A 23,102-nucleotide genomic window follows, 5' to 3' on the forward strand; every position below is an offset into this window, starting at 1 on the left:
TTTTTTTTCTCCGTGTATTTTGAGAATGTCAAACTTGCATTTGAGGAAACTTCCCGACTGGCATGTGAAGTATGCAAACTACCCTTATTGCTAATTGCATAAGTGCTGCGTGCTTCAAGTATGGTGCATGCATGCTAGTGAGATCTGTGCTCCAGGCCTAGGAGCGACTCTGTCTGTCTTCCCTTCCACCAATTCTACTGACCTACTAAGGGGAGCTGAGCAGATGAGCTGGCTTTGTTCAACTTTAATTGGTCACAGCTTGCGGTTAGTCTATTGAAAATGGTATAATGCAATCTAACGCCGTGAGTTGCACAGTGTCCCTGGATCTATTCAGCCGGCGGGTTCGTCACTCTAACTGTGAAAAATGAATTTCAAATGTTCCACACTACAGGTAATTACACAAGTCCATTACTTCTCCCCTGGACACACGGCTTCCCACGTGCTGCGTCCTACTCCGCGCACCCATGTCAGCTGCCCTCACACACACACACACACACACACACACACACAACTGACATCGCTTCAAACGAGCCATATACATGCATGAGTTGCTGAGCATGTTTAGTTGATCTCCACACATACTGTACTGTACTGTAAGTGTGTATGAGTGAGTGCGGCTGGTTCAGAGCACCTCATACAGCCCACGCAGAGCAGCCTCTGTGTTCTTGGCCCCGCAGAGCGATGGCTACAGTGCACTCCATTCTCATCAAACCAGCACGCCTCCCGGTTCAGGGCAAGGAGTCTGCTACAGATTATTTTTACCTTCCTTGACTCAGGGTAAACTATCAGCCCAGTGTTTGACAGCCCTCGCATCCAGCTTACTGTAGACAAATCTAACTCGCTCACTTGACTGTTTGCTTGTTTGTTTGTGTGTTTAAGCACCTGGAAGGCACCTATTTTCATTAGGGTGACATGATTAACAAATTGTATGCTCTTTAGCAGATGACAGTATGCTAAGCCAGTGAGACCTTCCAGCAGAAAGCCCACAGCGAGGGGGCATCGGTGACAGGGGACTTAGTTACGGCCGGCCGGCTGACAGAGTGCTGAGTGCAGCTTCGGCTGACCCAGGGGCCACTTCATCTCACCTACCGGACCAGAGACCCACCCTGCCTCCACCTCCTCCCCCCCTGCTGAACTCCCTTACCCCAGACACGCCTCCCCTGCGGAGCCAGCTGCACACACTGAACACCTCCTAGTCCACTGTACATCCCCCCCACCCCGCCACACACACACACACACACACACACACACACACACACACACACACACACACACACACACACACACGCGACTAGGAAGAGCAAGCGTCCTATCTAGCTTTCATACTGTAAGTCTTAATCAAAGGCGATAGAGAATTCACTGAGAAGGAAAGATAGCCGTTTCAGAATCAGAATTAGAATCAGAATGCTTTTATTGCCATTGTACTTGACATACAAAGGATTTTTTGCGACATTGTGAAGCCAACCACAACAACACAACAATGGACCAGTGCAAAACCAGGACAGGACAGTGCAAAGTACAAACACAGTGCAAAACTAGCAGTGAATTTGGCCTACAGTACAAATGCACTACTAATCATATCATAGAAGGAATCATATAAGGATGTCTGAGAGACAGCCGAAAAAATGAGGTGTAGTGAGTCATAGGTGTAAGAGTTCACCTCTGGGGTGACTCTGGGTGACTGCTGAGAGTGTGGAAAACCACAGACAACCTTGAGGTCATGTGGAGGTGTTTGTGCAGACGTCACTTTCCTATCGTTGAGCTCACTGATACGATGGTCTCACTTGCCAATTGACTACTGCTTAGGGCAGGGGTGTCAAACTCAAATACACAGTGGGCCAAAATTTAAAACTTGAACAAAGTCGCGGGCCAACATTGAACTAATGAAAATTTTAATATGGACCCAAACAAGTTTTGCTTTAACATCAAAAACCAAACTTCTTTTCATCTCCTCTACTTTCTGGCTCCTTTGAGTCATGTCCAGGTCCTTGTACTTGTCGTGGTGTTTCGTTTCATAGTGTCGTCTAATGTTGTACTCCTTAGTTATAGCCACGTTGGCTCCACAAACAAGGCAAACAGGTCTATCTTTTACATATGTAAACAGATATTCTGCCTCCCACCTGTCCAGAAAGCTTGTTTTCTGCCTTTCTTTTCTGCATTTTTAAGAAGGGGTAACACGGTTACAGTTGTAGTATGAGATTGCTATGACTACTGTCACAGAAGAGAGGGCGTTTCTGGGTCCTGTCTTGATTGACGCACCAAAACAACAGCAGCGCATTATGGGATTTGTAGTATTAGCGGTGAATGCGCTGTATAATACTGGTGGGCCAGCTCTAGTAGTCATTTGGTATTGCCTCGCGGGCCAAATATAATTACACTGCGGGCCAAATTTGGCCCGCGGGCCAGAGTTTGACACCCATGGCTTAGGGGGATATGTAGTGATTCTGTATAACAGTGATTCATGTGTTTACGAAGTAGATTCAACTGACTGGTGTGTCAGACAGTCAAACTTCACATTTCCACTATGCTATATTTCTTTGAGAAATAGGGATTTAACTCGGGTATTCTGGATAAAACTTAAAATGCAGGCATTTTTACTCTTTTTCAGTCATTGATAAGGTCATCTTAATAACTTGTACAAAGCCAGACAAAGACGTAATTGTATTTGCATTTCTCACCTGATTGAATGGCGCTGGCTGACCTTTTCAGAGTTTCTCACTGTGAGAGAGGGTACTAATTCTGCTCTCACACAAACTTTGACTGTTCTAAGTCTCCCTGATCCTTGCTACTATACTATATCTACAGGGACAAAGGACTTTGACATTGACAAGTACTGTACATTGTGCACACCATGTGTTTGTTTGTGTGTGTGTGTGTGTTTGTGGAAGGGGGATGTATTAGCATGTGTATGTGTGTGTTTCCTCTGAGAATGACCTGAACAGACCTGTCACTCACAGGGTCTATCGGTGTCCCTCCTCAGGGAGAGGAGTCAACATGACGAATGAGACGCGTGGAAGTGGAGCAGCATGGGGCCAGGACCAGTGGCCTCCGAGGTGATGCCCGAGCCGCCGACACCTACCGAGGAGCTGCCTTTACGAGGGCTCCGTGTCAGCTCGGACCATGCAGGAGCTTGGAGCTCAGGCACCAGCTGGCAGAGTGACCCAGGCCCCCTGGCAGCTGCCCTGGCTGGGCTGGGCCGGGGCGCTGGGGGGGCCTGGGAGACAGGCCCGTGCCTCCCCTGCTGTCTGGCTGGATCAGCTCTCACAGGGAGGATGGACAGCCCCGCCCCTGGACCCCCATGTGGACGGCTGCAGGACCCACAGGCCCGGCCCAGCAGCTCGGCTTGACCTTGGAACTGAGAAGACATGACTGATGTACTCAGAGCTCCGAGCTTGATCGCATTTGTACGTTGAGTTTTACAGTTCTTTTCAACTAGAGGGAGTACCGAGTATGTAGGAAATGTATAATGCTTAATAAATAAAAACAACATGTTTTGTTCTGTATGTCCTGCAGTAGTTGGTCCAAATCATCATAAGAGGTATTCAGACAGGTCTGACAGACAGGATAACAACATGTAATCATCCCCGCTATTCAACAATACGGGACAAAATACCCCTCCTGACACCTCTCGTTAATATCTATCCATCTACTGTACCCCCTCTTCTGCTCTTTGCTCTCACCCTCCTCTCTCTCTCTCCATTCTCTATCTCTCCATTCTCTATCTCTCCACTCTCCATCAACAGGGTCCTTACCTGTTCATGAATAATGAGAGGACGGTTTTAGGGAATTCAGTTAGGGGAGAGAGGAATGTGCTGTGCTGCTGCCTGGTGAGATAGAGATGGATAGAGAGATAAACAGAGAGAGAGAGAGAGATACAACGAGAGAGAGAGAGAGGGATAAAGACAGAGGAAATGACAGAGAGAGAGAGAGAGAATGAGAGCGATAGAAACAGGGACAGAAATAGTATAGGAGAGAGAGAGAGAGAGAGAGAGAGAGAGCGAGAGAGCGAGAGATACAATGAGAGAGAGAGAGGGAGGGATAAAGAGAGAGGAAATGACAGAGAGAGAAAGAGCGATAGAAACAGAGGGACAGAAATAGTATGGGAGAGTGGGAGAGGGGGGGGCGAGAGAGCGAGAGAGGGAGAGAGAGTGAGTGAGAGAGAGGGAGAGAGAGGGAGAGAAAGAGAGAGAGAGAGAGAGAAAAAGAGAGAGCGAGAGGAGAGAGCGAGAGAGAGAGAGAGAGGAAGTGTACTGTAGCTCTGTGCCCACAAGCTTCTGCCAGGGCCAGATCCACAGTGAGCCCCAGCAAGGGCAGGCAACCCTCCACACAGCAGCAAAATCATCAAACTTTTAATGACTTGGGCAATTACCCCCAGTGAGCTCGCTTAATGGCTTCCAGAGGACGTCGTTAGGCACGTGGAACTACACGCCGCTCGCTGCTCACGGGGCCCCAGACACCCAGCCCTGTTTCCCATGAGGGACGAACTCCAAGTCCATCCTGGACAACCCTTCCCATCCCCTCCGTGATGAGCTGTGGCAGATGGGGAGCACCTCCAGCCACAGGCGGGTCCCACCCAGGTGCAATACAGGGCGGTTGAGACATTCCTTTGTGCCAGCGGCCATCAGACAATATAACAGTGCCTGCGTGTTCCTGTGTGTTGTGGATGCGTGCATGTATGTGTGTACATAACCTTTATTTATGCATACTGTATGTATATATTTATTGTATAATTTAATTTAATCTATTATGTACATTCTCTATTTATATTCTTTATTCCACTGTACTTTTTTTCCTACTGCTGCTGTACTTTTTTCACTGCTGAAACCCCAAAATTCCTCCTTGGGGATTATTAAAGTACTGTATCTATGTATATACTGTATCACTCTACACAACAAGGCTACTATGTACCTTCTCCATTGTCAACAGTCTCCATTTGGGGGGGCGGGGGCGACTCAGGACAACCCCCGCCAGGAAAGCCCCACTGGTTCATACCTTAACTCACACATTGTTCATTTGCACTATTCATGGGGCACAGACTGTCACAACACAATTAAACCACAACAGAGCTGTTCTCTGTTTGGAAACCGGTTCTCACCGGGCCATTTGAGGCTGCGGACATAATCCAGGCCAATTCTATTACAGCCTGGGGACTTCCCCTCGCTCTACAATTTCGGCCAAATTCTCAGAATAAGACAGGTGTGTGTGTTAGCAGTGGTTATCGCAGGCTTGTGCTGCGGAGTACGTCAGGTCTTTTACTAGACAGGCTGGAGAGGGGGGGGCTCTCTGTGTGAGAGACGAGGTTCTCTAGTTCACTTCTAGCATTCATCCGTGAACACAGGTTTGCAATTAGCATGATAATCAGTCAGACTGTGGCTGGGACTGAGGCTAGGGCTGAGGCTTGGCTGAGGCTAGGGCTGAGGCTGGGGGTGAGGCTGGGGCTGAGGCTGGGACTGGAGCTGAGGCTGGGACTGAGGCTGGGACTGAGGCTGGGGCTGGATCTGAGGCTGGGACTGAGGATGTATGGGACTGGGACTGGGACTGGGACTGGGACTGGGACTGGGACTGGGACTGGGACTGGGACTGGGACTGGGACTGGGACTGGGACTGGGACTGGGACTGAGGCTGGGGCTGAGGCTGTGACTGAGGCTGGGACTGGATCTGAGGCTGGGACTGAGGATGTATGGGACTGGGACTGAGGCTGGGGCTGAGGCTGGGACTGAGGCTGGGACTGAGGCTGGGGCTGAGGCTGGGACTGAGGCTGGGACTGAGGCTGGGACTGAGGCTGGGGCTGAGGCTGGGACTGAGGCTGGGGCTGAGGCTGGGACTGAGGCTGGGACTGAGGCTGGGGCTGAGGCTGGGGCTGGAGCCGAGGCTGGAGCTGGGGCTGTATTTCCAAGTCCTCGCATTGGCAAAACCAGAGTCAACTGTGTCGGTCGACTGTTTTTTAATCCCCACAATGCATCACTGTGTGCTTTGGCAGCGGCTTCGGGGAGAGCAAATCTATGTACAGGCAAAAAGAAGCATCGCACAAATCGTACACTTTACACACCGGGCTCATGGCTGGGCTCTTGCCCGGGCCTCTTCCAGCTAATCCATTTGTTTTGATAGATAATGCAATTACAGACCTCCCGGCCCATGGCACACTCCACGCCGTAAATCCTGAAAGGTCAACAGCCCTTCCAGAGCACTCCCAGTGATGATGCCGGAGCCCCCGTCGCCCCCACAGCGCCTCCTGCGTCGCCGGGGTATTTAATTAGCCCCGTTTAAGGCCTCCTTTCAATTTAATGCTATGAATACGGATTGGCCGCAGCGAAGCCAGGCAGATAAAGATTCTAATTGTCTTCCCTACAATGGCGCCCCGCACGCTAATGGCCGTTCCCTCCTGGGTTACAAGCGCACCCCAGGGGAGTTGGGACTTTGTGTTCCGTGGTCCATGGAGGGAGTATATACACACGCACACACACACGCACACACGCACACACACACACGCAGCACGTACAGCAGTGAGAGCGCAGTGGCCTATCCTCACTCTGCGATTCTGTGCTGAGCCAGCTAAACGCCTGATAATGGCGTCGCCTGGGCGCCGCCGATAACCATTCACCGAGACGGGGGGAGAGTGTGACTGAGCCGATCTCAAATCTGATGGAGAGAGAGGAGGAGAGACAGACTTATTAATTACCGGCAGTGTCTTTTGCCTACAACGGATCCACTTTCCATGGAACAATTACATTACTGCCAGGTGAACACTCTGCTACACGCACTTAGCTGTGCACCACAATGGGCATGGATTTCAAAGGTTAGCAGTGCGCGCCAAAGCCGACGACCAAAGAAGAAAGCGATCTCATGTCTGTTTCCTCTCTCTGTCGTCAGGATGTCTCAGACGAATGCAGTGGCGGTGACTTTTTTGGCAGTGGCCCCACGCCCCCCCCCACCCCCTGCCCCCCCCACAAAGCTCCGCCATCCTATTTGGATCCCGTCCAGAGCCAGCTGGTAAACTGATAATTGGCCCACCGAGTGGATTGTTTGGTTTCTCACTGGGCCTGAACTGCGAGACACAGAGCAGCCTATCAGGGACACGGGTGGGGGGGGGTGTGGTTGGGGTCAAAGGCCGGAAGGCCTCGTGTGTTATCACCCCCCCCGTGGGCGAGCGCAACTTCAATTAGCTGGCTGTGCGCACGGTAAGCGGGGGAGGGGGGTGTTAAGGGGGGGGGGGGCGCTTTCACCTGCCAGAGAGTGCAAATGATATTCTTGCAAGGGTGTGAACATCGTACATCTTTTTTGGCATTTGCCAAAAATCCTCAGGGCGTTTCACAACTGATTCTTCAACGAGAAGAATGCGGTGAGAAATCAGACTCTTGCGAGCCGTGCCGCGAGAGAACCGGTAAGCGCAAAACGTAAAGCTTCCCTCTCCCAGAGTGCTTAGCGGTTAGCGTGAGGATTAGTCCTCTTGGGTGAGGCGGAAATTTTTTTTGTCTCAATGCGTCAGAACGAGTCCAGCCATTTGTATGTAGTAAATCAAACAAAAAATAGCTATATAAGCCTGCGTATGTATGGACCCTGTGTCAGTGTGTCAGTGATTGTCCAGACAGGAGCTTAGCGGACCGGCGTGGCGTGCTGTAATGTGGCTCAGGCGTTTATATTTAGTGCGAGTAGACGCGGAGCCCGCTTCCAGGCGGGCGGTTCTCGGCGAGCGGCCCGGGCCCAGGGATGCGGAGAGAAGGGTGCTGTGTGTTCCGCCGACCCGCCCTGCTAATGAGAGGGGTGCCCTGGCCTGGGGCCGCACTGCCTGCCCCTAATTACTAGCGAGCAGCTGCGACCGCGTGGAGCCGTTCTTGGGGAGCGGTTCCGGGGCGCCGGCGGAGGAGGAGGGCCGTTGGACCAGCCCGGCAGTGTGGAGCGGGCCCCGGGAGAGACCCCCCGGACCAGCTCGGCAGTGTGGAGCGGGCCCCGGGCGAGACCCCCCGGCCGAGCCCGTTTACCCCGCCAGCTCCCACGCCACCAGAAGCCCCGCCCCCCCCCCCGCTCAGCGCGCCATCCCACTTCACTCCCTGCTGCATCATCAACTTCTCGGGCTGAAATTGCCGGGTGGCAACGGGGGAACCGAGTCTCTAAATACAGTTTGACTGCGCTGACTAAAAAAAAAGGGAAAACGGCCTCTGTTTATCCGATGGGAACCTCGGGGACGGAGGTCTGTCCGTCTGGATTAGTGCGCTACAGCGAATGACAGCAGCAGAGCAAGGTTATAATAGTTTTGTTTTTTCCATTAGTTTTTATTTTTATATCGTTTTAACTTTTTGTTTTCAATTTCAGTTTAGTTTTGATTAGTTTTTAAAGCAGGTTTGCAAGTTAAGTTTAGTTTTTATTTTTGGAAAATGCTTAGTTTCAGTTTAGTTTTTATTAGTTTCAGTATTAGTTTTATTTTCTTCTGTGCTAGCCTTGTGAGACCATCCTGATCTCCTGAGCTCACGTTGTTTCACTCCGTGTGAAACAAACCATCTGGCGCACGTCAGGTTACTCCTGCGCAGGGGCACAGGTAAAGAACATGGAGGATAGATGTCATATCCACCCAAAATACTAGGCTTATGTATGAAATGAAAAAGACTAAAACTAAGGACATTTTCTCAATCATTTTAGTTTATTTTAGTTAGTCTTGTAAACACACAATACAGTTTTAGTTAGTTATCGTGTTCTTGTAAAGCCTAGTTTTTATTTTTATTTCAGTTAACTAAAATGTTTTTTCACACTTAGTTTTAGTTTTTTAGTTAGTTTTCGTTAACTATAATAACCTTGCAGCAGAGGCAGGTGGGTGTCGCCCGCAAGATAGCCACCATTCCCAAAACCCAACCCAATACAAAGAAGATGAGCTCTCATCAACCGAACATTGTTTTAGAAGCCATTCCAATCTATTGAGAGGGGACAAGAAGGCCCTAGCTGGTAATGAGATGAAGGCTTACAATACACACTGTACACTCAGGTGAAATGACTTGATTACTTAGTATTCAGTTTTTTCCTAATTTTATGAAAACAGTTAATGTACTGTACACAAAACCAATCTCTGTTTAAACATGGTCTTCACTAAGCTTCCAATCTTTTATCAACATTTAAGGCACGGCATAGCCTGTTCTGCTATAATAATACAAAGCCCTACAGTACACTGACTGGACAAGGTAATGTTTGTCCATTAGAAATAATGAGTTGTTTTCACTGGACTGAAAATACCCAAGGCAGCCATTCACTCTGGCCCAACAGTGTTACCTAAAATTGAACGACCATGCCAAGAGCTGTTCTGTGCAGCATGAGTTGCTCAAGTCAGCGTGTCCCAGTCGGAGAGTTCACCAAAGGAGGGATAAGGGCGACAGTGAGACAGAGAAGCCTAGTTTAGAGAAGTAGGTGGTGCCAGCCTCCCACTGGCCGGCGTGCCGAGAGAGGTGTGTTTAATGCGGATTCGGGGGCGGGGACACTGACCTGCCTGTTCCTCTCGTCCATGATCCGGGTGATTTGGATCTTCTTCCGACCCATGGCTCCCTCCTGTTCGGTCTCTCTGACACCTCGGGAATATCAGAAAAACAACCACGCTTGTCCTCCTTCGGTCTCCTAGCACATTGTACAGTGCTCTCTCTCTCTCTCTCGTCTCTCTCGTCTTTCTTCTCTCTATGTCCTTAACGTGACCACACCGCAATCTGAAAGAGAAAGAGAGAGAGAGAGAGAGAGAGAGAGAGAGAGAGAGGGAGAGAGAGAGGGAGGGAAGGATGAAACCTCAGATAAACAACATAACGCTCAGTAGGGTCTTCTCAGGCACATCAAAGCCGAGCAGAGCTCTGTGTTCTGTCCTCCGCTGTGCCTAGAGAGGATATGAGACAGTCACACACGGCTCCTTATCTAGCCACCTGCACTGCCGGCACAGCCGGAGAGAGACGCCGACACACACAGGGCCTCCCGCACACGCAGGGCGCTGCCGGCGACACACAGGGCGGCTAACAACTGTGTCTGTTTCCTTCGCATCCCAACCGCTTTTACAACTACGTTTCGGGAGGTAAAGGGAGGAGCCTGGGGAGGCAGGGGCACACTTTCTGATCTGGTCCAAGCCCCTGACAGCTTTGCTCTAAGATGATTAAGAGGGTATTCACATGATTAAGAGGGCATCCGGTCTCAGACGGACATCAGGTGGAAACCCCGGGCGTAGAGGAGAGACACTCTGACCCTCTGGCCCCCTGGCTCCGGACCACTGCCCCCCCCCACCCCGGGAGAGCAGTCCCTGCCCCCCCACTGGAAGAGATGAAGCCCCTCGCCATGGAGACACATCCATCACTGACACGCACCGACACAAATATGCAGGCAAACAAAAAATGTCTACTCAACTACTTTCCTCATAGGCACAAAACCTGTGGGAGAGGTCAACATTGACTCCACATCCATGCATACAGTACAATACAGTACTGTACAGTCAGCATGGCAGTATACAGTGTGCATAATAGGGCAACGAGCTCAGGGTGCCTACCTACACACATTTAGGAGAAATGAGATTGCGAACCTCCTGTTCCATTTGGCACCCGGTGGTTCGTGGGCTGGAGACGCTGGTATTACAGTGCCTGGCTGTATGAATGTAACAAATACACCATAGGCAAACTCGACTGCGATCAGCTAAAGCCAACAACCCACGCATGGTAGGAAAGTAACCACACTAACCCCCACAGAGAATTTCCCTAAACCACATCACAACACGCTGGTGAAAATGACAGTGTTCTGTCTCATTCGCCATTTCCAAATACTCATACTGACACTTTTTTTACTGCTGGCGTGAGATGAGTGTGTTTATCTGTCTGTCTGTCTGTCTAGAATACTGTCTTGTTTCAACGCTGCTGTACAAGTCGGTAAATAGCACATTGCCGTGCGGCTCTGTCCGCGTGTCCACAAACAGTGAGAAGAGCTGTCCAAACTGTCCAGGACACCGTGGGCCTGGAGGTGTAATTCACTGTGTCATGGCCTTTCTGTTACGGAAATACGAAATGACAAGCTGAGGTCCCCCGGACTCCAGGTGTGCCACACTCTGCCTGCTAGGCTTAGCGAGTGGATTGATGTGAAGTTGAACAAGAGCCACTTCCTTGAGCCCTTGTTCAGCACAGTAGAACGTTTAAATGGCCGACTACCATGAGTAAACAGTTTGTCTGGGCTACTTTTTGGTTTACTTCATACTGATACACTTCATCATCAACGGTACACGTTTTTATATTTATTCCGAACAAATTGAACAAGCTGGTGAGGAAGGCCAGCTCTGTCGTGGGGCCACAACTGGACAGCCTGGAGGCTGTGGTGGAGAGGAGGATGAGGGACAAACTGAAGTTTATTCTGGACAAAGCCTTCCCAAGTCCCATCCCTTCCACAACGAGCTGTGGCTGATGGGGAGCACCTTCAGCCACAGGCTCATCCCACCCAGGTGCAAAACAGAGCAGTTCAGGCGTTGTGCCAGCAGCCATCAGGCTCTATAACAGTGCCTGAGCACCCTGTTCCCTTATGTCACCTGTCACTTTAGGCAAGGCAAGTTTATTTGTAGAGCACATTTCAGCAACAAGGCAATTCAAAGTGCTTTACATTAAAAGCATCAAGACAAAGTGCAAGAAAGACAAAATGCAAAAAAAGGACATTTAAAACAAAATGCAGGAAAAATACAGGAATAAAAGTTACAGTGCAGCGTAGGAATGAATCATTATTTGACTTAATAAAAAGCAGAGGCAAAAATAAAGTCTTCAGTCATTGTCAGAGTTGCAGCAGACCTGCAGTTTTCTGGAAGTTTGTTCCAGATATTTGGAGCATAAAAACTGAATGCTGCTTCTCCATGTTTTGTTTTAACTCTGGGGACAGAAAGCAGGCCTTTCGGCCAGATGACCTGAGAGGTCTGGATGGTTCATAACGTAGCAGCAGATCATAAATATATTTTGGCCATAAACCATTCAGTGTTTTATAAACCAACAGCAGTATTTTAAAGTCAATTCTTTTATAGACAGGAAGCCAGTGTAAGGACCTCAGAAATGGAGTGATGTGATCCACTTTCTTAGACCCTGTTTACACCTTCAGATTGCAATCTGATCATGCTAAACCACATGAAAATACAGGTGTAAATGCGCCCAATTCGACCACATTTAATAAAAGTGTAAATGGGAATGTGTTTTTAATCCACATATCAACAACGTGGGCGGAAATACGTAGCCGTTGGAATGCGCCGGTTCCAGACCTGCAAGGAGCAGGCTTCCATGGCAACTAGCAAGAAAGCATTAAAATGGATCCTGGTCAAGGTTGGCACTTACTCAGTGCTTGTATGGGATTATAGTCCCCTAGTGATATGGTGATATAAATGTGTGTCGTCTGCTATCTATGGTAACATATTTTGTTTTTTTCCATAATTTGAGCTAGTGGGAGCATGTACATGTTGAACAGAAGAGGCCCCATAATGGGGCCTTGGGGAACTCCACAGGTCATTTTTGCCCGCTCAGATTTGTAATTGCCTTTAGACACAAAGTAGTCCCTGTCCTTCTAGGAGGATTCAAACCAGTCTAGCACTGTGCCAGAATTTCCCAGCCAGTTTGTTACTTGACTGTAACACTGCCACATATGTATATTCTTTACTCTTAGTCTGTACCTTCTTGCTGCTGTGATGCCCCCCCCCCCCAACCCCTCCACCCCAGAGATTATTCAAGTATATCTTATCTTATGTCATATGCAGATGTGACAACTATGAAAACTGAACCCCATTTGTTTGACAAGGACAAGTTTATGAATGAGGACATGGTCTGGACGAAAATAGCCGTTTGACTCCAACAGGGTGGCATGCCTGATGTGAACCTCCTGAAGCCACTGATCAGTTTTCAGACTTTTTTTATTTATTTATTTTTTTAGAGAGAGAGGCAGAGAGCGTCTGGAGCTTCAGAGCCGCAAGTCCTGCCCTAATCTCTGCGGTGACAGAGCCAGACAGCGGGATGCCGAGTTACAGTAAACCCCCCCTGGATTACCGCAGCTCGTACCCTGGGAGCAGGTCCAGGAGGGCCGGCAGACTGGCCCAGCCGGCGGCCACCTGAACCGGCTGGCTGCAGTCTATTTGGAGTGTCCCGTGCTTAGGAGAATACCCAGCACCAGTGTCCTCTTTAAAGGACCTTGATACAGTACACCTGGTACACTTTGCGTTTGATTAAAACTGGCCCAGCACTTCTGAAAGGTGCTTGCCAAACATTTGTAGCACTGCGATCGATGTACGGGGGGGCTGTGTCTCCATATGGGAGAGACCGCATCAGCTTGACATGAAAATCAATTCGACACGTCCCACGGAATACAGTTGGAGCCAAGCCTCCGGTGAACCATACTGTAACGTTTAAGCAGAGCCGTTCGGATCCTGCAGGCGGCTTAGGGTGTATGTTACTCTACTGTCAAACATACAAATCAGAGCTATGTCCCACCACGTGTGAGTCGGGTCCAGGAAAGCAGCTCGGAGGCGGGCTCTCTCTCTGCCCCGCCCCCCTCCAGGGGTCTCTGGGAGGCTTGGTGTCGGGGGTCGGCCCTTTCACACTCAATAAAACATGTTCAGCTCCCACTGTAATTACTGAACACCGAGCGCCCCCCCCGCCCTGTCTGTAATCCTGCATAAGCTCCGCTCGTCCTCGCCTGGCTGTGGCACGGCTGATCCTTACATTACAACCCCAGCTGTTGGCACGCGCCAAAAAGAAGATTTAATATAGAAGGTTTTTTTTTTTTGACAGGGACGGGGTGTAATCCATACAGTAGGCCAGATGTATTGTCCAATAACTCCTATTCAACTTTTTTTTTTGTCTTTTAGTGTTTCAGATGAAGAACAAGCCGGGGAATTTTCCCCATTGCGTCCAGTCTTTCATTCAGATGGACAGCAGCCAAAGTCCCGAGCATAGCCATGACAGTAGAGCTTCCTGTGTGTAGCTGGATCCCACCACAGGCCGTGGGCAGGCAAGACTCAACTTCCTGCCCCTCCACTTCCTGTTATTTCCGCCCCTTCAAAATGACCACTACATGGGAGTCGGGGGCGGGGGGGGAGTCGGAGGGACGCTGCGGGGCAGTCTTTTCCTCAGATCGCTCTCCGAGCTACCTTCCTGATGACAACTTTGAGACTAAACAACAACAGGCTTACATCCCCTGTGGCTTCTCGGTCTGCCTCCAACCGCGTGGTTCATCCAGTACATTTACAGTAAAGGCTCATTATGCAGCCCGGGACGTCTACAGGCCCGGCTACCCACAATGCACTCTGTCACTTTCTATCCCCCTTAGAATCTCGCCCCCGTTGTGTTCTTGGTCTGGCCCCGGCCGATAATGACATTTCCTGAGTTACGCCATGATGAATCACTACACTACGTCACAAGTAAATGAATGTGTGTCCCTGATGAAACGATTCGGACGGGATTCATAATTCTACAGGAACACGGTTAATATTTCCACAAGAATCAAGAGTGGAGTCGAGGATCATCCAAAAGAACCCTCTTGGTTTGGCGCTGAATGGAGCACAACCTCTCCAGCACGGGTAGATGACTCCGTTCCTGCTAGTGAGGCAGTGAGAGTGAGGGGACGCGTCGCAAAGAGCCCCCCCCCTCCCCCCCCCCCCGGCACCGCCGCTGTTCCGATGGGAGCCGGACATGAGGGCGTTCGGAACCGAACCGCCCAACTCTCTGTTCTTCCCCTCTCTCTTTCATCTGGGCTGCAGGCCTGGGAGGGGGAGGTGGGTGGAGGGGGGGGGTGGAGGCAAGCCAGCCTCTCGCGCTCCAATACTTCTCTTTGTGAGAGCGTGCTTATCTCCCTCTCCAGCAGGGAGGCGGAGGATCCCGGCCTCCACAGACAGACAGACAGACAGACAGACAGACAGACAGACAGACAGACAGACAGACAGACAGACAGACAGACAGACAGTGGGCAGAATCGCTAGTGTTAATGTCTCTTGATGCTAATCTGACACATGACTGATACTTCAACAACTACTTTCTCAATTCCTCCTCTCTCTCTGTCTCTATCTCTGTCTCTCTCTCTCTCTCTCTCTCTCTCTGTCTCTCTCTCTGTCTCTCTCTCTCTCTGTCTCTCTCTCTTTGTGTGTGTCTCTCTCTCTCTGTCTCTCTGTCTGTGTGTCTCTCTCGTCTCTCTCTCTCTCTCTCTGTGTCTCTCTCTCTCTCTCTCTCTCTCTCTGTTTGTCTCTCTCTCTGTCTCTCTGTCTGTGTGTCTGTCTCTCTCGTCTCTCTCTCTCTTTCTGTGTCTCTCTCTCTCCCCATCCCTTTCTGTCTATACATTCCGTCACCTCTGTTTCCAAGGTAACTAATGAGATATAATTAATAAGATCTACCAGAAGGATGTGGGAACGCAAATGAGTGAGAAAGAGCCTTTGAGAAAGCAAGGAGAGAGCGGACTTGAAACACACATGTCCGCAGCAGGTTCACTCTCTTTGTGTAACGTGGCCTGGGGGGTCATTATCAGTGACTTGAAAAGCATGTATATGAAAGGCTAAGGCAGTTACTGTGTGAAGCACAGTCAGTGTTGTAAAGAAAGCATATACATATTCATATTAATCTCCACAAAAGATAATCCTTGAGGTAAAACTGAAATTTATACAGTAGATCATGGTGTTTTAATCACTCAGTCTCAAATGATTTGCATCATAAATGGAGATCTATATACAGTACACATATGAGCGAGTTATTGCGATTGGCAAATAGTGACAAATCCAACCACTAAGCACCATTGGCCATTCAAAATGAATGTTGAGAGTAAAACATATGTATAGTATGTAGCACTAAGATATGTAGTACTACAGATGGTTAATTTCCCTAAGAGATGGAGTGCTGCCCTGGCATGCAGTGGCCACTCGGGTACACCATGCCTCGGACAGTGAGTCACCAAAACAGCCCCCAGCATGTTTGACAGGTCTACCAAGACCTTCCAGAGTGACGTACAATATTGTATCGAGCTGCTCAGTTCATCTGCTGGGACACTGGCCTCGTCTCAAGTGTTGCAGTACAAGCTTGTATCCTGTAATCATTTTTTCTCCAGTCCCCCCCCCCCCCCCCATTTAGTTATTGTGATCAGGCATCTCAATCAGACATAAAAAAACTATTTTGGGCATCTCAAACAGACACAAAACATGGATGACTAAGGATGTTGCTCAACCTTGATCAAAACATTTTAATGATCACACTTATGAACGAAAGTGGTTGACAGGGGAACAGGATGCAGCACAGACAAGCCTGTGGGGCTTAAGAATGCTCGGCAGCCAGCCATCCAGCCAGCCAATCAGCCAGCCAGCCATCCAGCCAGCCAATCAGCCAGCCAGCCATTCAGCCAGCCAGCCAATCAGCCATCCAGCCAATCAGCCATCCAGCCAGCCAACCAACCAACCAACCAACCATCCATCCATCCATCCATCCATCCATCCATCCATCCATCCATCCATCCATCCATCCATCCATCCATCCAACCATCCAACCAGTCAGCCATCCAGTCAGCCATCCAGTCAGCCATCCAGCCAGCCATCCAGTCAGCCATCCAGTCAGCCAGCCAGCCAGCCATCCAGCCATCCAGCCAGCCAGCCAGCCAGCCAGCCAGCCAGCCAGCCAGCCAGCCAGCCAGTCAGCCATCCAGCCAGCCAGTCAGACAAACATCCATCCATCCATCCATCCATCCATCCATCCATCCATCCATCCATCCATCCATCCATCCATCCATCCATCCATCCATCCATCCATCCATCCATCCATCCATCCATCCATCCATCCATCCATCCATCCATCCATCCATCCATCCATCCATCCATCCATCCATCCATCCATCCATCCATCCATCCATCCATCCATCCATCCATCCATCCATCCATCCATCCATCCATCCATCCATCCATCCATCCATCCATCCATCCATCCATCCATCCATCCATCCATCCATCCATCCATCCATCCATCCATCCATCCATCCATCCATCCAGTCAGCCAGTCAGCCAGTTAGCCATCCATCCATCCAGCCAGCCAGCCAGCCAGCCAGCCAGCCAGCCAGCCAGCCAGCCAGCCAGCCAGCCAGCCAGCCAGCGGGTGGTTCTCTGTCCTGATGATGACTGCTACCTCACTCAAACTGTCCACTGACCCAACTGTAATCCCACATCGGATCAATGCAAGTTCAAACAATCATCCATCCTGCCAGCAGCTGTGTTACGCTGGTGTGTGTGTGTGTGTGTGTGTGGGGGGGGGGAGCTGGTGCTGCAGAGAGGGACACAGACACAGAGAGCTACTTATCACCTCTGAAATGACGTCAGGGGGAGGAAGCACTCCCCCAGGACCATGTTCTGCTCTGGCATCTCTCTGAGCAAACGGCTGCAGGGCGCACAATCAGCCGTAAGGGATCGGACAGGTGCGAAGGATTGATCTCTTTGCGAGACGACGCGTGACTTAAGAGGATAAAAACCCGGACTCTTCTACTTCAGTACCTGCCCTGTCGTTTCAGACAATAACCACTACAAATATACCGTGTGTGTGTCTGGAGTTCAGTAGATAAACACGTTGCAGGGTAGAGGGTGAGTGAGCGGAGATGGTGGCAGAGAAACAGAGCATCACCAGCAGACAAGACACCCTCACTCTCCCTCACACACACCACCGTCAGGGGAGGAGAGGACTGCAAGGTGACTTTGACTGAGCGCCTCAGGGGTTCTGAGGAAAAAGACACTGATGTGACTTTCATATTGCCTCTCTCTTCTGACTGACTTATCACCATATTGAATCCTCAAAACTGTGAGAAAAAAAAAGAGAGAAATTTCCCTGTGGCTTGAAGGTACGGTGAGATTAATCTTTTGGCTGGTGTGACAAATGTATCAAACAGGAGACATGGTCACAGCCAGCATGTACACCGTGGGCCCTCGCTCATGGCAGACAGCGCCGCAGGCTCTCTGTCGAGTTCCACGCGGCGTACTGTGGAGCGCTGGTTCTTCACAAAGCTTGGTAAAATGTCACATTCAAAACAGACTTTGCTTGTGCTTTTGTTTGTGTGAGAGCATGTGTGTGTGTGTGTGTGGGGTGGGGGGGGGTATGAGAGAGATAGAGGGGGTGGGAAGAGAGAGAGGGAGAGAAAGAAAGAGAGGGAGAGAGAGATAGTGTGTGTTAACTATAGGGAAATCTGGTGAGGGAACAGATATAAAAACTTGAGATGGGGGAAGAAGAACCCCCTCCCCAGCCAGCTCTGTGGTGCTGTGCAGTGCAGTGGCAGTGTTGTAACATAATTACTGCTGGGACACGTCTATTCCCAATGATCCATTTGCGTCACTCAGGTTTTCCAGCCCAGCCGATGAATGGATTCTCAGTTTCTCAAGGATAAAGAGATGACCCTGTACTGTATATGCTAACAGTTAGATCCATTTCACGTGGACAGTCATGTTCTCAAGGTAAATCTCTGAATTCTTAGGGAAACGTCTTATGAAGGGAACTGATGATGGCTTCCTTGATGCAAGCTCAGGGTCATTATTCATGCACTGGGAAATCAATAGATATGCATGATGCCATCCTCTCCATCCATCCATCCAGCCCTCTCAAAGAATGGTCCGGTGCAAGAATTTGCTAAATGCAATTTGTGACAGTGAGAATCACTTCTAATCAACTGAAATATGTAATCTGCAGCCAAATGGAATTGACAGTCTAGCAGCTAACTACTCACATCAAATTAACAACAGCGCTCACACAAACTCTGTCTCTGAGCAAAAAACAATCCTCACAAACATTCCGCCCCCAAAATTCCTTATGACAGTATGTCAGTCTCACAAGTCAGCTTTCTGACACGAGTTTCGACATTCCCGTTGGATGAGCACTTCAAGTGCCATTACACACCAAAGCTATGTTCCAAAGATACTGACTGAGGAAAACTTCGGCTCCGAAATGTGTCATGTCTCATTTTGTCAAAGGAATAATGCATATTCAATGCATATCAAAAGAACGCCATTCATCTCACATCTCACAGCTTATACAGAACGCGCGCGCACTTTTTACATCACAGTCATTTAGCAGACGCTTTTATCCAAGGCGACTTACAATAATCGCATTTAACCTAGGTAGTCAGTGTACTACTGTGCTACTTGGCAGAACTCACAAGTGCATCTTCTTTCTAAACAAGCACACCACGCTCCTGGACACAGTCCACCCCGGTCAAGCACACCACGCTCCTGGACACAGTCCACCCCGGTCAGTCTTCACGCTGCATGACGGAGGCCAGCACGCCGGCGGTGTGACGCTGAGGTAGGTGTCCATTTGCACGGTTGTCCGTCATCAGAGAGGGTCTCGCCAGGGGGAGATAACCACGCAGAAGCAGCCTCCCCCCCCCCCCTCCCACTCGGGGGCCCCCGGGCACACCCAGAGCTGTGTTAAGTGGCATGGCAGCCTTTTGATGTTACGCAGACCGCAGCTCTGAAGTGGTAAACAGCAAAGATGAATCGAGATCTTCCTCCAGGGGGATCGGCTGTGTAAGGATATTAGGGACGTCATGCATTCATGGATTTCCAGCGGCATTCTGCGTTTCACACCTCCTCGTTGCCTCTCGGAAATCGCTGGGTATCCATATTAGACCTTCAGATTCATTCTGGATATCCAGCTCTCCCCCAAATCTCTTCTTTGATCAACAGCGGGCACATTTAACAAAATAAACAAAGAGAATGGCAGTCAGCGAGGCGTGGAAACACATGTTAGGCCATACATGGCCTGTTTGAGACCTTCCTACTCTTAGTCATCCAGGCTAACAGAGGACTGCTGCTTCTTTTTATGGGGAAAAATATAAAAAATGGCTAAAGAATAAATATTTGATTTTCTCTCTCCGTTTCTATCTCTCACTCCATCCCTGTGCTCCACAGTGTTCCATTACAGTACATAAAAGCTTTATGCAACCCAAGCACCATGGATAGCCGTGACTCACAGTAACTGTGAAAGGTTACGCATTGATTTTATTCTGTCATTTTTATGTTATAAAAACAGTCTATTGATGATCTCACAGAGACAAGAATAGACTCTACAGCTTCCTCGAGGACACATGCAACAATGTTATAGTCTGGAACTTGTGTTAATTTCCTGTAAGATTTAAAATTGTAGAGTTTGATAGAATGGACGGATGGAGAGGACAGGAATAATAAAGAATAGGATGCATTTCAAATGGCCTGCTGTGTCCAAACTTAACACTCCTTCCTGGCAAAGCTATCTGTGCATTGAAATAATGCAGAGAGAGAGAGAAAGAGGGAGAGACAGAGAGAGATAGAGAGACAGAGAGCGAGATAGAGACAGAGAGAGATAGAGAGAGACAGAAAGAGATAGAGATAGAGAGAGAGATAGAAAGGAAGAAAGGAAGAGAGGGAGGGAGAGAGGGAGAGAGAAAGAAAGAAAGAAAGAGAGAGAGGGAGGGAGAGAGAAAGGAAGAAAGAAAGAGAGAGAGGAAGGGAGAGAGGGAGAGACGGAGAAAGAGAGAAAGGGAGAGAGAGAGAAAGGAAGAAAGAGAGAGAGAGGGGAAGGGAGGGAGAGAGACGGAGAGAGAGAGAGAAAGGGAAAAAGAGAGAGAGAGGGAGGGAGGGAGAGAGAGAAAGAGAGAGAGAGAGAGAGAGAGAGAGAGAGAGAGGACCCACAGGTTCTGCCTGCATGCCTCTTCAGGAATCTTTTCAGCCCAACTGCTCGCTGAGAGCCTGAGGCCCTGACTGAGGCCCTGACTGAGGACCTGACTGAGGCCCTGACTGAGGCCCTGACTGAGGACCTGACTGAGGCCCTGACTGAGGCCCTGACTGAGGCCCTGACTGAGGACCTGACTAATGACCTGACTGAGGCCCTGACTGAGGCCCTGACTGAGGACCTGACTGAGGACCTGACTGAGGACCTGACTGAGGCCCTGACTGAGGACCTGAGGACCTGACTGAGGACCTGACTGAGGCCCTGACTGAGGACCTGACTGAGGACCTGACTGAGCCCCTGACTGAGGACCTGAGGACCTGACTGAGGACCTGACTGAGGCCCTGACTGAGGACCTGACTGAGGACCTGACTGAGCCCCTGACTGAGGACCTGACTGAGGCCCTGACTGAGGACCTGAGGACCTGACTGAGGACCTGACTGAGGCCCTGACTGAGGCCCTGACTGAGGACCTGACTGAGGACCTGACTGAGGACCTGACTGAGGCCCTGACTGAGGCCCAGTTGCTGGTGACGGGTGACTCCTCCCCCATGCACGCTCTGAACAGAGCTGGCCGCTGATACATTAGTGGCACTGATGTGACACTGGCCCTGTACCAGTCCAGCTTAGGGAAGCTGAGCATGGGAAGCACACTAAACATGGCACAGCATACTATCTGCTCACAGGCAAAGTGATCAGGGAGAGAGGGGTGAGGGAAAGAGAGAGATAGAGAGAGAGAGAGAGAGAGAGAGAGAGAGAGAGAGAGAGAGAGAGACGCCTTAAGGCTCCGTTGCTCTGAGGCCCCTGCGGTCGACCCACCCGGTCACAGCTCTTTTCTGTCCTGGTCCCGCAGTGGTGAAATGAACTGCTCACTGACGTCAGGACAGCAGAGTCACTTTCACCGCAGGCTGAAAACTCACCTATTCAAGAAGTACTACCCTGACCCTTCCTCTTAGCACCTATTTCATTTACATTCAGTAGTTCTTGCACTTTACCACTGGTTAAGCTCTTAGTTCAAGATTCAAGAGATTCAATATTCATTTATTTGTCCCGAGGGAAATTTGTCTCGGACATACGGGCTCCTACATACAGTGCAGAGGTGCCGTAACAAGGACAAAACAAACATTCACTAGTTTGAAAGGAGATGCATTTATGAATTATGGTGACTAGTAGTTCTCTTGACTACCTATGTCGCTTTGGATAAAATTGTAAGGAGATAGAGAGAGAGAGAGAGAGAGAGAGAGAGAGAGAGAGAGAAAAGAGACCGAGTCCTTTAGGCTTTCTCTCAACTCAACTGAATTGAGAGGTAGAGAGACGACAAAAGACAGCTGTCAGACTGCATACTCTCACACAGGCCGTCTCTTAAGAGCGCGGCTCTGGAGACCAAGGATGCAGCCACCGCAGACGGACCTATGAAGGACATCGGCCCGCAACATCGGGAGCAAGAGAGACCAGGAGCGGACGACTTTTACACAAAAACAACAGTGTTCATTGGCCGATTCCAGAACCGCTCCAGTTGGTTTAGCATTAAAAGCGGGCGAGAACCTACGCTAACGGCCAGCGGCAGTGGAGTGTGAGCGGAGGTTGTGCTGCAGTTTTAATACGCCAGTGGTGTAATGTTTTCCCTGGCCAGGCGCTGCCAGCGCTGCCCGGGCCCGTGGGATGATGTCATGGCCTGTAAAAGTGATATCTCCCCCCCACTGCTCGCCTCCCGCCTCTCCTCATAAGGCCGGGGTCACATCCCCCCCCCCCCTCACTCTCTCTCTCTCTCTCAGTGCTCCGCGTCTGTCCTCGCCGTAGCCTCTACACGCACACGCTGCCGCAGTCACGCCGTGCACGCCGCTGAAAAAACAATCCCGAGCGAGGAGGTCGATCGAGATCGCACGACGCCCGCTGGCTCGCTCACACACACCCCTCTAGATAAATATACACACGTTCTGCTGGATATGAATCATACTACAGGTACACCCCCTTCCCTATATAATTATTATCACACATTCTGTATTGTTCCCTGCTCTGCATGGAGATAAGATCGGAAGACGAGTCGCTGTTTGTCCTACTCGCTGACCTCGCCATGGAGGGGCTGAAACCCGAACCCCCCCGCTCTGAGCTCCTAGGCGGACCCGAGCTACCTCCAGACAAGGGCAGGGTGTTAGGTCAACTTCCCTTTCCTGGTAGTAAACACGGGTATTACTACACCGGCCAGCTGTCCAGGTTCAGAGGGGCTTCACTGACCAGCTAGAAACACCCCCCGCCCCCCTCCTGACCCTTCCTGCAGCCAACACCACAGACAGCACGCCAGCTACAGCTGCAGGAGACAGGACCCTTCCCGCCATCAGGACTGGGCTCTGTTCTGGGTAGACTCCCTATGAGAACGACCCACCATCCAGATCATCAAAGGCACGTGAAATTATTTGGGGAAAGTGACTATTCAACAAAT

The 23,102-nt window shown here is 50.1% G+C and overlaps 1 protein-coding gene across 1 annotated transcript in view; it reads right to left on the bottom strand.

Moving 5' to 3' along the window:
- mef2aa (myocyte enhancer factor 2aa) overlaps window positions 1-23,102 on the bottom strand; it is a gene marked incomplete at its 3' end in the record, with an annotated part of 63,513 nt that overhangs the window by 35,231 nt on the left and 5,180 nt on the right. The window contains exon 2 of the mRNA XM_084453233.1: window positions 9,466-9,680. Coding sequence (XP_084309359.1) covers window positions 9,466-9,519 — 54 coding nt within the window. The 5' untranslated portion in view covers window positions 9,520-9,680. The remainder of the gene's footprint in view (window positions 1-9,465; window positions 9,681-23,102) is intronic.

Source organism: Borostomias antarcticus (genome assembly GCF_949987555.1).
Source record: "Borostomias antarcticus genome assembly, chromosome: 18".
Lineage (NCBI taxonomy): Eukaryota > Metazoa > Chordata > Actinopteri > Stomiiformes > Stomiidae > Borostomias > Borostomias antarcticus.